General features: G+C 38.8%; 1 protein-coding gene across 1 annotated transcript in view; it reads right to left on the bottom strand.

Annotated features, from left to right (window-relative positions):
• Positions 1-13,869, bottom strand: part of mtbp (MDM2 binding protein) — an 86,346-nt gene that overhangs the window by 60,424 nt on the left and 12,053 nt on the right. Inside the window, exons 8-11 of the mRNA XM_078539859.1 lie at positions 9,102-9,236; positions 7,915-8,009; positions 5,593-5,665; positions 4,227-4,344 (exon numbers count right to left, since the gene is read on the bottom strand). Of these exons, the coding sequence (XP_078395985.1) occupies positions 4,227-4,344; positions 5,593-5,665; positions 7,915-8,009; positions 9,102-9,236 (421 nt within the window). The remainder of the gene's footprint in view (positions 1-4,226; positions 4,345-5,592; positions 5,666-7,914; positions 8,010-9,101; positions 9,237-13,869) is intronic.

Here is a 13,869-nt window from a genome sequence, read left to right as displayed (position 1 = left end):
GATGCTCCATCGTTGAGTACATTTAAGGCCGGGGTAGACAAATTTTTGATCTTGCAGGGAATTAAGGGATATGGGGAGTGGGCAGGAAAATGGAGTTGAAGCCCAAGATCAGCTGTAATCATATTGAATGGCAGAGCGGGCTTGACAGTCAACCCTATGGTCTACTCCTGTTCCTATTTCTTGTGTTCCTCATGCTGTATTATATCTTGTAAAATGCTTGATCAGAGTAATTAATGCTGTGATTAGGTGTTAAAAGTGCAAAAGTGTTCCATTTCTCTATTACTAACATCCTTAAATGGACTCTCAACCCCCACAAGTTTTATTCTTGGGATTTTATTTTAAATCATTGGACAACTTGATAGATTATTTGTTAACAGCCTTTAGCAATATCTTCAGAAAGTGAATGTTGACAATTCAAGCTTCACACAGAGTTAGATATTCTGTTCTGGGATGAGATATTTATTTAAAGCACTATACAGTTGCTCCCCATCTCTCCAACCCAAACATAATTTTCATTAATAGCACATCATAATAGCTAACTTAAAATGAAGAGCTAAAATATGATTGAGAATAACAAAAAGGTCAAGGGGTCTTCAGAATATGATGAGTTTTTGAAGATAAGAACTGCCAGTAAAGCTTATTTGTACTGGTTACATGAAAATTCATCGAACAATAAATTATTGCTGCTGTTACCAATCGCGATGCTTTAAAATCAAAATGTACACCATTTAAAATGCAATTTAATTTCTATTAACACATCCGATGCTTCCTGCCCTTCCAGAACAACATCAAGATATAAAGGAGGAAATCAATTTTCTGATTCAGCATTGTGACAAGTATTGCAGTGTTCTGTTTGTAAGTAATAAAGGAATTGGCAAAATTAATCACGAGGAAAAAAATTTGAAAGGCAAAAGTAGAATTTTAAAAGAACAATCTGTGTACATCATATTTATAAAAAGCAGCTAATGGGTTATTCCTTCCAAGGCATAAATCAGATTTACAGGTGCCATGTTCAGTTAACTTCTGATGGTGTGCAAGTTACAATGGGCAGAATTTTACAACCCTGTCACAGCAAGGGCGGGGCCATAAAACACGGTGAGCCGCTCAGAAGTCCATTGACTTCGGTGGGACTGCAAAAACCTAGCAGCGGGAGCCATAAAATTCCGCCCAATAGCTTCCTTTCTATGCTAATTCCGCCCAATAGCTTCCTTTCTATGCTAATTCAAGTTGCGCGGGAAACCTGAAGCACAGCCAAACTCAGCTGACTTTATCAATGAAGACAGCACAACCTGTCTATTTCAGCTGCCTGTGAAATTGGCGTAACTGGTTATAACACACCTATATAAATGACTGCTTTGTGCTGGATCTTAATGTCAGCCGTGGCTCAGTTGGTAGTGCTCTCGCCTCTTGAGTTACACGGTTCCAGGTTCAAGTCACACTCCAGGGCCTGAGCACAAAGGCTGACGCTGACACTCCAGTATCGAGGAGGTGCTGAGCTGTCAGAGATGCCATCTTTCAGGTGAGACAAACCAAGCCCCCATCTGCCTGATTGCATGGGTGTAGAAGATCCTGTGGCACTATTTTGAAGACGAGCAGAGGAGTAATGCGCAGCTTCTTGGCCAATATTTACCCTCAACCCACATTACAAAAGCAGGTTATCTGGTCATTATTACATTTCTGTTTGTGGGAGCTTGCTGGGCACAAATTTGCTGCCACGTTTTCCTACATCACAACAACGGTTATCCTTCAAAAGTACTTCATTGGCTGGAAAATGCTTTGAGGCATCCAATAGTCATGAAAAGCACTGCATAAAGGCAAACCTTTCTCTCTTTACTTTCTGCACTGAAGTGACTCCAATGATTTGGGGGGGGTAACTCCATTAGAGATTAAAAAGTGATCCACTAGATCACCTAGTTGCCATTGAGAATTTGCCAAAGTTCTACTCAATCCCAATTTGATTCCTGGGAAGGCAGGATTGTCCTATGAGGAGAGATTGAGGAGACTAGAGCTGTATTCTCTAGTGCTTAGATGAGAGGTGATCTCTTGAAACATACAAAATTCTCATACAGGGCTCCACATGATAGATGGAGGGATGTTTCCCCTGGCTGGGGGTGGGTCTACAACCAGGGGAATAAGGGGTGGGCCATTTAGGGCTGAAATGAGGAGGAATTTCTTCACTCAGAGGGTGGTGAATCTTTGGAATTCTCTAACCCATGTGGAGGCTCAGTCATTGAATATATTCAAGACAGAGATCGCTAGATTTCTAGATTGTAAAGGCATCAGGGGATATGGAGATAGTGCAGAGAAATGGCATTGAGGTAGAAGATCAGCCTTGATCTAATTGAATGGTGGATCAGGGTCAAGGGGCTGAGTGGCTATTCCTGCTCCTATGTTCCTATTACAAAATGGTATATTCCTAAAAAAAAAAGGTTTTTTTTGCACCCTTAATTGCTAGATTTTTTTCTGTATGTACATTACACTTAGCATAGGGAGCTGCTGTGTCATGGTAATGTATGCAACCCAACAACTTGCATTTATATAGCACCTTTGACATAGGAAATTGCCCAAGGTGCTTCACAGGAACATTATCAAACAAGAGTTGACACAAAACCATATAAGGAGACACTAGGGCAAAAGCTTGGTCAAAGAGGTAGGTTTTAAGGAGCATCTTCAAGGAGCAAAGAGAAGTAGAGAGGTTTAGCGAGGGGATTCCAGAGCCTAGTGCTTAGGCAGCTAAAGGCATGACTGCCTATGGTGGAATGATTAAAATCAGGGATGTGCAAGAGATTAGAATAGGAGAAGCATAGATATCTCAGAGGGTTGTAGCATTGGTGGAACTTACAGAGAATGGGAGGGACAAGGCCATGGAGGGTTTTGGAAACAAGGATAAGAATTTTAAAATCAAGGCCTTGTTCAACTAGAACCCAATGTAGGTCAGCAAGCACAGGGATCATCGGTGAACAAGATGATGCAAATTAGGATATGGTCATCACACCCCCAGCTAGGTTTTCATCAAGGCTATGGCACTAATGCAATCAACGACCACGAGCTTACGATCACGAGGGCCTGTTCACAATTGAATGGAAATTTTAGATGGAGATGCAAAGAGCTGGTCCATTGACAAAGTCCACAAGGTCTGTATTGCGAGGGGTGAGTGGGATGGGAAGGTGATAGGAGCGATCAGCTCCAGCAGGCAGACTGGGCGGGAAGGTGAGCGAAAGAGTCAAGACAAGCCAGCTGTGGTTACTGCTTGTAAAGATGCAGAGATGAGTGCCTCGATGGACTCTGCAGGAGATGCCATGAGGAACAGTGAGGAGGGATCTCCTGGAGAAAGTCAAGTTTGGAACTCCAGCAGAGGGTGTAGGAAAGTCAAGGAATCACTGATGAGTTAGTGTAATTCAACTCCAAAGGCCAAACTTAAAATTGCCTGCACTAAAGGAAATAACATAGGAAGAGGAGGCCATTCAGCCCCTCATGCATATTCCGTCATTCAATAAAGGGAAGGTGGTGGCTTGGTGATATTGTCACTGGGCTAGTAACCTAGAGACCCAGGGCAATGCTCTGGGGGCCCAGGTTCAAGTCCCAGCATGGCAGATGGTGAAATCTGAATTCAATAAGAATCTGGAATTAAAAGTCTAACGATAGCCATGAAACCATTGTCAATTGCTGTAAAAGCCCATCTGGTTCACTAATGTCCTTTATGGAAGGAAATCTGTCCTTACCTGGTCTGGCCTACATGTGACTCTAGACCCACAGCAATGTGGTTGACTCTTAAAATGCCCTCTGAACAAGGGCAACTAGGGATGGATGATAAATTCTGGCCTTGCGAACGACGCCCACATCCCAAGAACAAATAAAAAAAATTAAATCATGACTTATCTATATCTTAACTCCATCTAACTGCCTTGGTTCCGTAATAATTATTTGCTTTGCCTAATAAGAATCTGAAAAATACTGAATACATGGCTACAATCTAACCCGACTATGGAACACACAAGATAAGATAATAACTAGGCTGTTCATTTTTAACTTTTCCCATAAATAAAGTGAGTAAAATGGGCAATGTTGCTTTTCAGCGCATGATCAGGAGATAGTAATGGCAAACACAGAGACAAAGTATCTGAAATCAAACTCCTGGAGCAATGATTTAACCCAGCTTTGATGCAGGTTTGCTCAGTTTGTTAGGGGTATAAGGGAACATTACTCTTGTGAAAAGACAAACCCACCATTAATGCATTTTGGCTTCTTTGCCATATATTCTTTCCATTTCCGTGTACTGCATTGGTTAGGTGGTGGAATCAGAGTAGTGCTCACTGTACAAGATAGGTTAAAAAGAGCTCCCACCTGGAAGAGTTAGAAAGTAAGTTGGAATTAACAAACATTGGAATTAGAATTATAAATCAATCACCATTTACAATATGGATGGCTTAACCAGTATGAACAGTTAAATTAATTCAGATTAATTTCACTAATTTTTTTGGGTGGTGGGGAAGGAACAACATTATCCAGAAATACGTGATAGAACTTAATATTTTTTCCATAAGCATTAACATGGGGAAGAGATTTTCGCACTACAGTTACTATGTTGTGATGCTGTCACATGGGAGTTGCTGAACTCATTGTGGATGCAAGCACACCAAATATTTACCATGGCAAAGTGTTAGCAGCAGTCAAATTCTAAAAAAAAACCCAATACAGCCATATTTGGGCACGGGTTAGACATAGAGAAAGGAAGAGAAACCAGCAGATGCTCCACAACAAACATTCCGATAGACAGCAGCAGGCAGCGACTGGATAACAGTGAGGAGAGGTTTATACAAGAGGAAAAGAATTAGCAGAAAATTGGCAGGAATAACAGTGCCAAACTGGCTTCAGGTGCTGGTAATGACATGAGTGCTTCAGCCACGTTTAAGGGTAAAAATTAACAAGTATGCAGTAATGGTTGTCAAAGTTGGGAAATGCCAATTCTCCAACAAAGACCAAGCTAACAGGATGTGAGACGCTTATGACAGCTATAAATAAATCTTGGAACAAATTGTTACTGCACACATTATCAGGTCTACTGAATGCTGCAAACATATCCATGTTAAAACTACAAATAAAAGTAGTTACGAAATCTGATAACAGAAAATCTCTCAAGTTTGTGACAAACTGAACAGTGGGCCACTTTTGTCATGTCAAAAATTAATGCAGCTTGATCTTTTATTCAGATGCATGGTTAAGACTAGCAGGAGACAATCCAGAAGCCAGGTTTATCTCTTGATCACAATTGTGCTTATATTAAAATATGCAAGCATTGAAATCTTTCTTTGTCCATACTGTGGTACATTAACCAGTTGTGTGTTCCTGAAGCTGCGAGGTTTGACTATTTTAATTTCAGTTTCATCACACCTAAAGGAGGTTGTCCCATCAAAGTCATTTTTCCAAAATGAACAGGGCTCTAGGCTATCATCACACACACATCAGTACACACTACAGTGGAGGAAACAGAAATTAATGGATAGGCATGCCACCTACTCCATTATTTAAGGATAAAAAGTTTTCTAAAACTTTGTTTGGAAATTTAACCTTGAGAACACAGCAAGAGCATACCTTCCCTTGTAGAGAACAGAGTTGGTTCAGGAGAAGCTTTGATTTGCCTTGGACATCACTTCTTGATAAGTTGCTGTATATTTTAATCAAGGTACTCAACACATTAAAGGCAAGACAACGCTCATCACTGAGGCTTCATAACATAATACAAAACATGGAGAATGTCTCCACAATGATCATTATTTCCAGAACATACAAAAACAAAATTAAAAATGTAAGTAAAATCCCAAGCACTCTATCATTACACAGACTATACAGATTGAAAACACACTCAAATCCTATTGTAATTTTAAAATTAATCATGCATTGCTGCATTTCAATGACAATTAGAAAATTAAATTAGTATGTGATAATTTTCATTGTTTTATGATTTTATTTTCCACTTATGGGTGTAGCTTGTCCTCTTATGGAATAAACAAACATTTTGGAGCCTTGCAGGTAGTATTTCTTATAAGCATTTCAGTGATGAATTCAAGTTTCCTTTCTCTTTGCAGCTGTGGCACTAAATTATTTATATAACCAAAGGTTTATCCAGTTTAAATTCTCAATTCTAAAAAAAATCAGAATAAACTTTACATTTTTTACTAACACTGAATTGTTAATATTTGGCAGATATAATTCATAGGTTTCACTATTTATAAACTGTTCATTACAGTTTTAGCTGGGTTTAAATATTAGAAACCCTCACCACGTTTAACAAGTATTTGAATGTCTCCTTGAGGAGCCATGAGCTGCAGGGCTACAGACTGAGTACAGGAAGGTGGGATTAGGCTGGATCGCTCTTCAACAACCAGCACGAACACAATGAGTTGAATGGCCTCCTTTGCTGTTGTAAATTTTCCACATGTCTAAGATTCTATTAAATCCCAATCATCACTAAATGAATCATTTGACATTAGGGAATTTTTTAAAAATTGAAGAAAAACAATCCACATCATTCACTAAGTGAAAGAGATCTTGTATACTTTCTGGAAGGTAAGCAGCAGCACAGATGATGTTTTAAAAATACCATTATTTAATAGAAGGAAGAGTAAAATAAAACAACAAACCAAGCTAGATTCTCTGCAGATTATACACTCAATTCCCTTTGGTCTGCATCACTGTCTGGTCTCATTATACCAGCTGAACAAGGTTGCATTGATTAAAATATGCCCACAGAGGAAGGCAGAGAGAGGAAGTGAAGAGAAAAAGATTGTTATTGTTCATTCACCACCACAAAGTAAGTCTCAAGAAACAATATCTGTACATCAGCTAGTGTCTACAAAGAAACACATTTGGTTACAAAGAATGGCCTCTATTTATAAATGCAAGCGCTTACGTTGTTTTGCAGTTGAAGATTTATTTTTAAATATTTATAATTTGTAGAAAGAAATCCATCACTAAGATTTAGCAATGAATTTCCAACTCAAAACTACACCCCAAAAGCAGAAGGGAAATGCAATGAAACAACAGTATTCTTTTGTTTCAAGCATTGGTGGACTAACCACTAATTTCTTCTGACTTCCTAACAAAACCATTATCTTTCATATTAGATATAAACAACTAAAGTGAGCTGAAATAACCTGTAATAATTTGCTCGTAGCAAGTATAAATTCAGATTTTAGTAACCCAAGAACTTACGTAGCAAATAGGACACACATTAGTTGCTAATTCCAGATGGAGCTCAATATGGGGGCTATATTGGCCTTGGAGGGGACACAGTGCAAATTTCCACAATTATACCAGAGCTTGAAAGGCTAAATTATGGAGACAAGTCACTAAAACTTGACTTGTATTCCTTTGAATTTGGAAGATTGAGGATCTAATCAAGCTCACTGAAAATCATAAAGAATTCAATTGATTAGAAACTATGTCTCTGGATGAGAGAATCCACAAGAAGAGGGCATAAAATTAGAGCAAGGTCCCTTTAGGAGTGAAATAAACATTAAATTTTCAAATAGAGGGTGGTTAAAATTCAGAATTCTCTGCCCTAAAACGCAGTGGACAAAAAGCTGTCAATCAAAATTTTCAAGGCTGATCTCAATAGAATTTCGTTTCACTTGAGAGAATCAAGGGATGCGGAGTAAAGAAGGGTAAACGTAGTTGAAGTACAGGTCAGTCAGGTTCCAACAGAATGGTCGACTCCCGTTCCAAATTCTACCCAATCCCTTTAAATTATACTAAAACTGGCATGTCAATTCTCATGCATTAAAAAATTGCAAAAGAAATCCTGTTATTTCTTAGAAGCCAAGAGTGAAATTGAACAAGTACAGTTCACAAAAGGTGTAGACAAAATGCACTACAAAAAGCTATTGAAATCACATTAATTGAAAACAAGGATACAATTCAAACTCAATTCCAGATAGGAAGTAGGAGGGTAGGTCTGACAGCGCCACCAACTGCACAAAATCCAACACTGGCTTATAATAACAAAAAACCTAAAAAAAATAAAAGAACTATAATTATGTACAAGGCAGTTTTAACAAAGATATATAAACATCAGGATGTTTTCATTAAACGGAATACTTACAAGTACGCTCACTAGATTTTATTAAGTAAACTCATCAAATTTTGTTTATAAAACAGACAGTTTGATGTCTGTGATGCAAGTCCTTGCCAATACTTGCCTGGCTGCTTTTCAACAATATAAATTAAATCAGAATCACTTTCCTTAGTTGCAATCTGTACAATTGCTCATGTATCACAAAGCTGTGTTAAATTAGGAGCCACTATCAACTTTATGTTTAAAAAAAAAATGGAAAGACAGAATACATAATGCAGAACTGCAGAAAGCAATTCTGTTGTAAGGCCAAGTATTTCACAAGTGATGAAGTCATGACTGAGTTAATATTTTCTTGTGTCATTTGATAAATAATGTTATTTTATTGCTTCTACTTCAGTAAATGTGCAGACATGTCAACTGTTACCTTTCTAAGTTAAGCATTGAAGACATTACAGTTCCTTTTAAATGAGGTCACGATGAGGAAGCTCTTTGTGACACGACAGCTGTTAATATTAGGCTAAGGTGGTTTACACCCCACCTTCCCCATTATTAGGACTTCCCTGGCAATGGGATAAACCAAGCATTCTAGATACTACACTGTATAAACATGCATTAAAATATAGGTTGAATTGAACTTTATTGGTAGATTAAGGGAACTCTTTCACACTCCTCAAAGCCATGCAAGTTATTTCTCGTCATTTCTTATAGATGTAAATTAAAGTCCTCCAAATAAGATTTAATGCAACTCAATATATGTGGCTGGAACAAAGATTTAGACATCGTAATTAGTTTCCAGGTGAATAGTTAATAAGAAATGTTTCTTCCTAAAATTGATTACATTAGTTTTGGCAATTCGAGTGGGCACACTCCACTCAGATAACATATTAAAAGATGGCTATTATTGGATCATCTAGACACATTGTCTAGACTAAAGCCTACTCATCAGCATGTACAAGAATGAAGAATTCCTCTGTGCTAGTTATGTCCAATACAAGCTCAGTCAAAAAAAAACAAGAAACATGTTCACCTCTCCTTTTGCATCTGCTGCTCTAGAAGCTGTGGCTGCATTCTCAGTCAAAGCATAGGAGCTTATTAAATGATTCCAAGATTTTTGAGTGTTGCCTCTCAAGCAGAATCCTGGAAATGTAATGTCAGAGGCAAACTAGGGAAATATAAAAAAGTAAAAATGTCTTCGTTACAATACACCAAGTTATTCTTTGCTTTCATACTTGGCTGCTTGTCTAAAATTTACAAAATATATTAGGTGTTTAGAAAGCAATAAAATGTTCGCAGAAATAATCTCACTACTATCTTAAATAAAATCTATTACATAAAATTTCAAAAAGTTACTATATTTGTGAAAGGCTGGTTTCACACTGAAATGTGATTGAAACACTTAGCAGCTGAGAATTTATGTTTCAATGTTTGCATAAGATGACGCAACTGAATTGGGCAGGGGTGTAAGAAACTTCAAGTAAGTACCTGTCCTGGAGAACAGGGTTCCCATATTATGCATGTTTTCAGTTTGTTTCTTCTGACTTCCTGTAGATATTTCTTCCCAACTGAACTTCTGTACAGTTTTTCAGGAACATGCTATCTCATCCATTCAAGTTTCGCATGCTAACCACTTCAAACTTAAAATCCATTTTCTCTAAAGGCAGTGCTTGTGGCTTTGAATTTTTATTTGAACAGTTTCAGAATCACAGAATCACACAGTGCAGAAGAGGCCCTTCGGCCCATCGAGTCTGCACCGACACGTGAGAAACACCTGACCTACCTACGTAATCCCATTTACCAGCACTTGGCCCATAGCCTTGAATGCTATGACGTGCCAAGTGCTCATCCAGGTACTTTTTAAAGGATGTGAGGCAACCCGCCTACACCACCCTCCCAGGCAGTGCATTCCAGACCGTCACCACCCTCTGGGTAAAATGTTTTTCCTCACATCCCCCCCAAACCTCCTGCCCCTCACCTTGAACTTATGCCCCCTCGTGACTGACCCTTCAACTAAGGGGAACAGCTGCTCCCTATCCACCCTGTCCATGCCCCTCATAATCTTGTACACCTCGATCAGGTCACCCCTCAGTCTGCTCTGCTCCAATGAAAACAACCCAAGTCTGTCCAACCTCTCTTCATAACTTAAATGTTTCATCCCAGGCAACATCCTGGTGAATCTCCTCTGCACCCCCTCCAGTGTAATCACATCCTTCCTATAATGTGGTGACCAGAACTGCACACAGTACTCCAGCTGTGGCCTCACCAAGGTTCTGTACAACTCCAACATGACCTCCCTACTTTTGTAATCTATGCCTCGATTGATAAAGGCAAGTGTCCCATATGCCTTTTTCACCACCCCACTAACATGCCCCACTGCCTTCACGTTTCTTCTTAAATGTAAAGTGGGCAACCTCAGCCACATCACCAATATCAAAACACTACACACCAGTTAACATTTTACCATGTGTGCTAACTCCTGATAGCCAGTTGATGAAGGAAGAAAACAAAGCCCATCTTTACTCAGTTCAGATTTATTCACAGTGAAAGATTACAAGTATATATCTCATAACTGAACCCACACCCCAATGTAAGTGTCTCTTGACATATGCTCAAATTTTGGCAGTGGTGGAATTCAAACCCACGCTTCCGCAGAACCTTAATTCATCCCCTTAGACCGCTCAGCCATGCTACCACACAGCTTTGATATGTGCTCAAGTAACAACCCGATCAATAACCTCTACCTGCATATAATTAGCCACAATTGATTTACACAATCAACAGTATGCAGAGGGATACTCAAGGTGATATGCATAATCACTCTCCTATTCACATAATGAAACCCCCAAGGTGCAGAAGAAAATGGAGCGATGAGGTTCAAAATAATTGCAGGTTTTGGACGTGTTCAGTTTTTGGATTTACGGATAAAGGATACTCGACCTGTAGCTTCATGGTCACCGTTACTGAGGCTAGATTTCAATTCCAGATTTTATTAGTTGCATTTAAATTCCACCAGCTGCCATGTCAGGCATTAGCCTGGGTCTCTGGATTACTAGCCCAGTGACATTACCATTACACCACCATTACCTCACTTTTATATTCAAACCCCTCAAAACAAAAACACAACATTCCATTAGCATTTTTCTCGCTCTACCTGTGCGCTAACTTTTAATGATTGTGTACCTGATCATCCAAATCCCTTTGCTCCTTCACAGCTCCTAGTGTCTCACCCTTAAAATTGCTATTTCTCTGATCCAAAGTGGATGACCTCATACTTGCCCACACTGAACTCCACCTGCTGCATTTGCTTGGTGTTTCTGTCCCTTTTTAAACTTTGTACCCCCATCTACACAACTTGCAGTACCTCCTTAACTTAGTGTCCTCTCCATACTCTTGATTTCTTTATCCAAGTCATTAACATATATGGTGAAAAACTGAGATGCCTGCACAGATCCCTGGGGAAAACCACTCCTCACATCCCATCAATCAGAATAAATTCCCTTTATCACTGTCCTCTGTCTCCTACCAATTACCAACATGTCACAGTTCCGTTGCATTTTATTTTTTCCAATAATCACTCATGTGCAACTTTATCTTATGCCTTTTGGAAGTCTATATAGACAGCATCCATACACACTCCCCTATCCACTATGGTAACGACATCTTCAGAAATATTCAACTCATTTAGTCAGAAATTACCCACCCTTCACAATCCATGCTGACTCTCTGATCAACTCCAACATGTCTAACTGCTCACTCTCACATCCCCACTGACAGATTCCAGAAATTTTCCCACGTGTCTGTGGTTGCCTTTTTGCTCCTCTCCCTACTTTCTTAAATAACAGAATGACAATTGCAATTTTCCAATTGAACAGCACAATTCCTGAACCCAGAGCAGTTTGCAAAATTCTGGCTAATGCATCTACAATTTCCTGAGCTATTTCTCTTAATAACCTGAGGTTGAAACCATCGGGACTTGTAGAATTGTCTATCTTAAGTCTCTACAGTGTCTCAAAACTGCCAACTCCGGGACTGAGGCTGTGTCACATTTCGGATCTTGCGGCTTTTGGTTGGGTGGGTTGGGCCAAGCTGAGTCGGGTGGGGTCAAAGCTTGCTTGGAGTGCAGGATTAGACTGGCACTCAAGTGGTGAAGCAGATAACTAGTCTATCGCTACACCACACCAATGCAGAGCCTAGCCAAATTACCCAAATTTTTATTTTACTTGATTTAAATTCATTCTAAAAATGTCAATTTTTCAGATAACGCCTTTTCTGGACAGCCGTATTCGAGACGCTGCCTGTAATCTCCATTAGCAATTTTTAAAATATTAAATCTGTCAGGTTCCTTTGACTTATTCTTGGTTCCAATGTACTGCTGGTATTTTGTTCCCCTACTACAGTATGAAAATGGATACAAGATATGCATTTAACAACTCTGCCATTTCTTTATTGCCCCTTAAAATGCCACATTCCCCATCACCACACCCATTCTCTGAATATATTTAAAATCTTTTACTGTTAGCTTTAATATCACTTGTAAACATTTTTCTCTCCATATTTTCTTTCATCACCTTATGACTTCCTCTGTGCCCCTTTCTTGTCTCGGAAGTCTGCTGTAATTCCAATGGCCCTTGTATTTGTGTAGCCCTTTGATTTTAGGTTGATACTGGCTAATTATATTATTAATACCCAAATAGAAATTATCCAACGTCATGAAAGTATAATCATTTTCGTAATTTTTTCTGGTGTATTGTGAGGTAGGTTTATGGGGGTAAGTAGTTAGGTCTGTCTGTGTGTGATTTAATTACATTTGGAGTCAAGTAGACTGCAAGCTTTGATTCAAAAGAAACTAGATGCTTGACATGCTAATGAGTAAACATGGATGATGGCCTAACATGTAAAGTATGAAGGGGATTTGCATTTTTAGATAAATGAAGGGAGATTTGGATTTCAAAGGGATCTCAGTCTGTTTACAAATAGCCAGACAAGCAAGGCTGAGGAAACTGTTTATTTTTCCCCCAAGGGTTACTGATAATATACAGTGACAACATGAAAGTTTTTATGTTATGAGGGAGATACAGTTTCAGAGACTTATGAAACAATAGAACTTACATATTAAGAGAGAAAATCTCTCAAGGAGAATGAGGCTATATGTCAGGAGAAGACATTGTGAGATCTAACAGAAATTGTGAAATAGCCGTAATGAAGCCTCCAGTATTTGTGCATAAGTATGCTGTCTACCGAAACTGAAGAAAAGTCATTTGGAGTTCCGCTGTCCAGGATAATGTGTTAATTTGCTGGATCTATTTAAAATCTAAAATCTATTTTTGGGCCGTTGGCTTAAAGGGGGTGTAACTGGGAATCAGGTTAATTAGGAATTTCAGGAGTTATTATAGTAGTAATTTGTGGTCCTATCTACGTGCTTGAAATCTTTTCTTTTGTTGATAAATATTTTAATTTAGTTTTTTTTTTAAATCTCAAAGTCTTGGTGGACTGATTACTTCTGAATACAGTGCATGCATCTCGAAATAAATACAAATTGTAAAACAGTTGTGATAGTGCAATCAAGTTTCCCTCGTGGCTTTGGTCCGCCTGGCACACATTATCTGCCATGTCATAACATCCAATTTCCAGGGAGGCAACATGAAGTGTAGTCTTTGGGTGAAGCAGCATAAGAGTGGGAGATAATGGGATCAGGGCAAACATAATAGTTTCCGTTTCAGAGTTGGAAATTCTGTCCTTATTTTTATATTCTCATTACAAATTCATTTGTCCACATTTATCACCATGAAAATCAACAA

This window comes from Cetorhinus maximus, chromosome 4 (assembly GCF_964194155.1).
Source record: "Cetorhinus maximus chromosome 4, sCetMax3.hap1.1, whole genome shotgun sequence".
NCBI classification, from domain to species: domain Eukaryota; kingdom Metazoa; phylum Chordata; class Chondrichthyes; order Lamniformes; family Cetorhinidae; genus Cetorhinus; species Cetorhinus maximus.
This window is presented reverse-complemented; position numbering and strand designations above follow the sequence as displayed.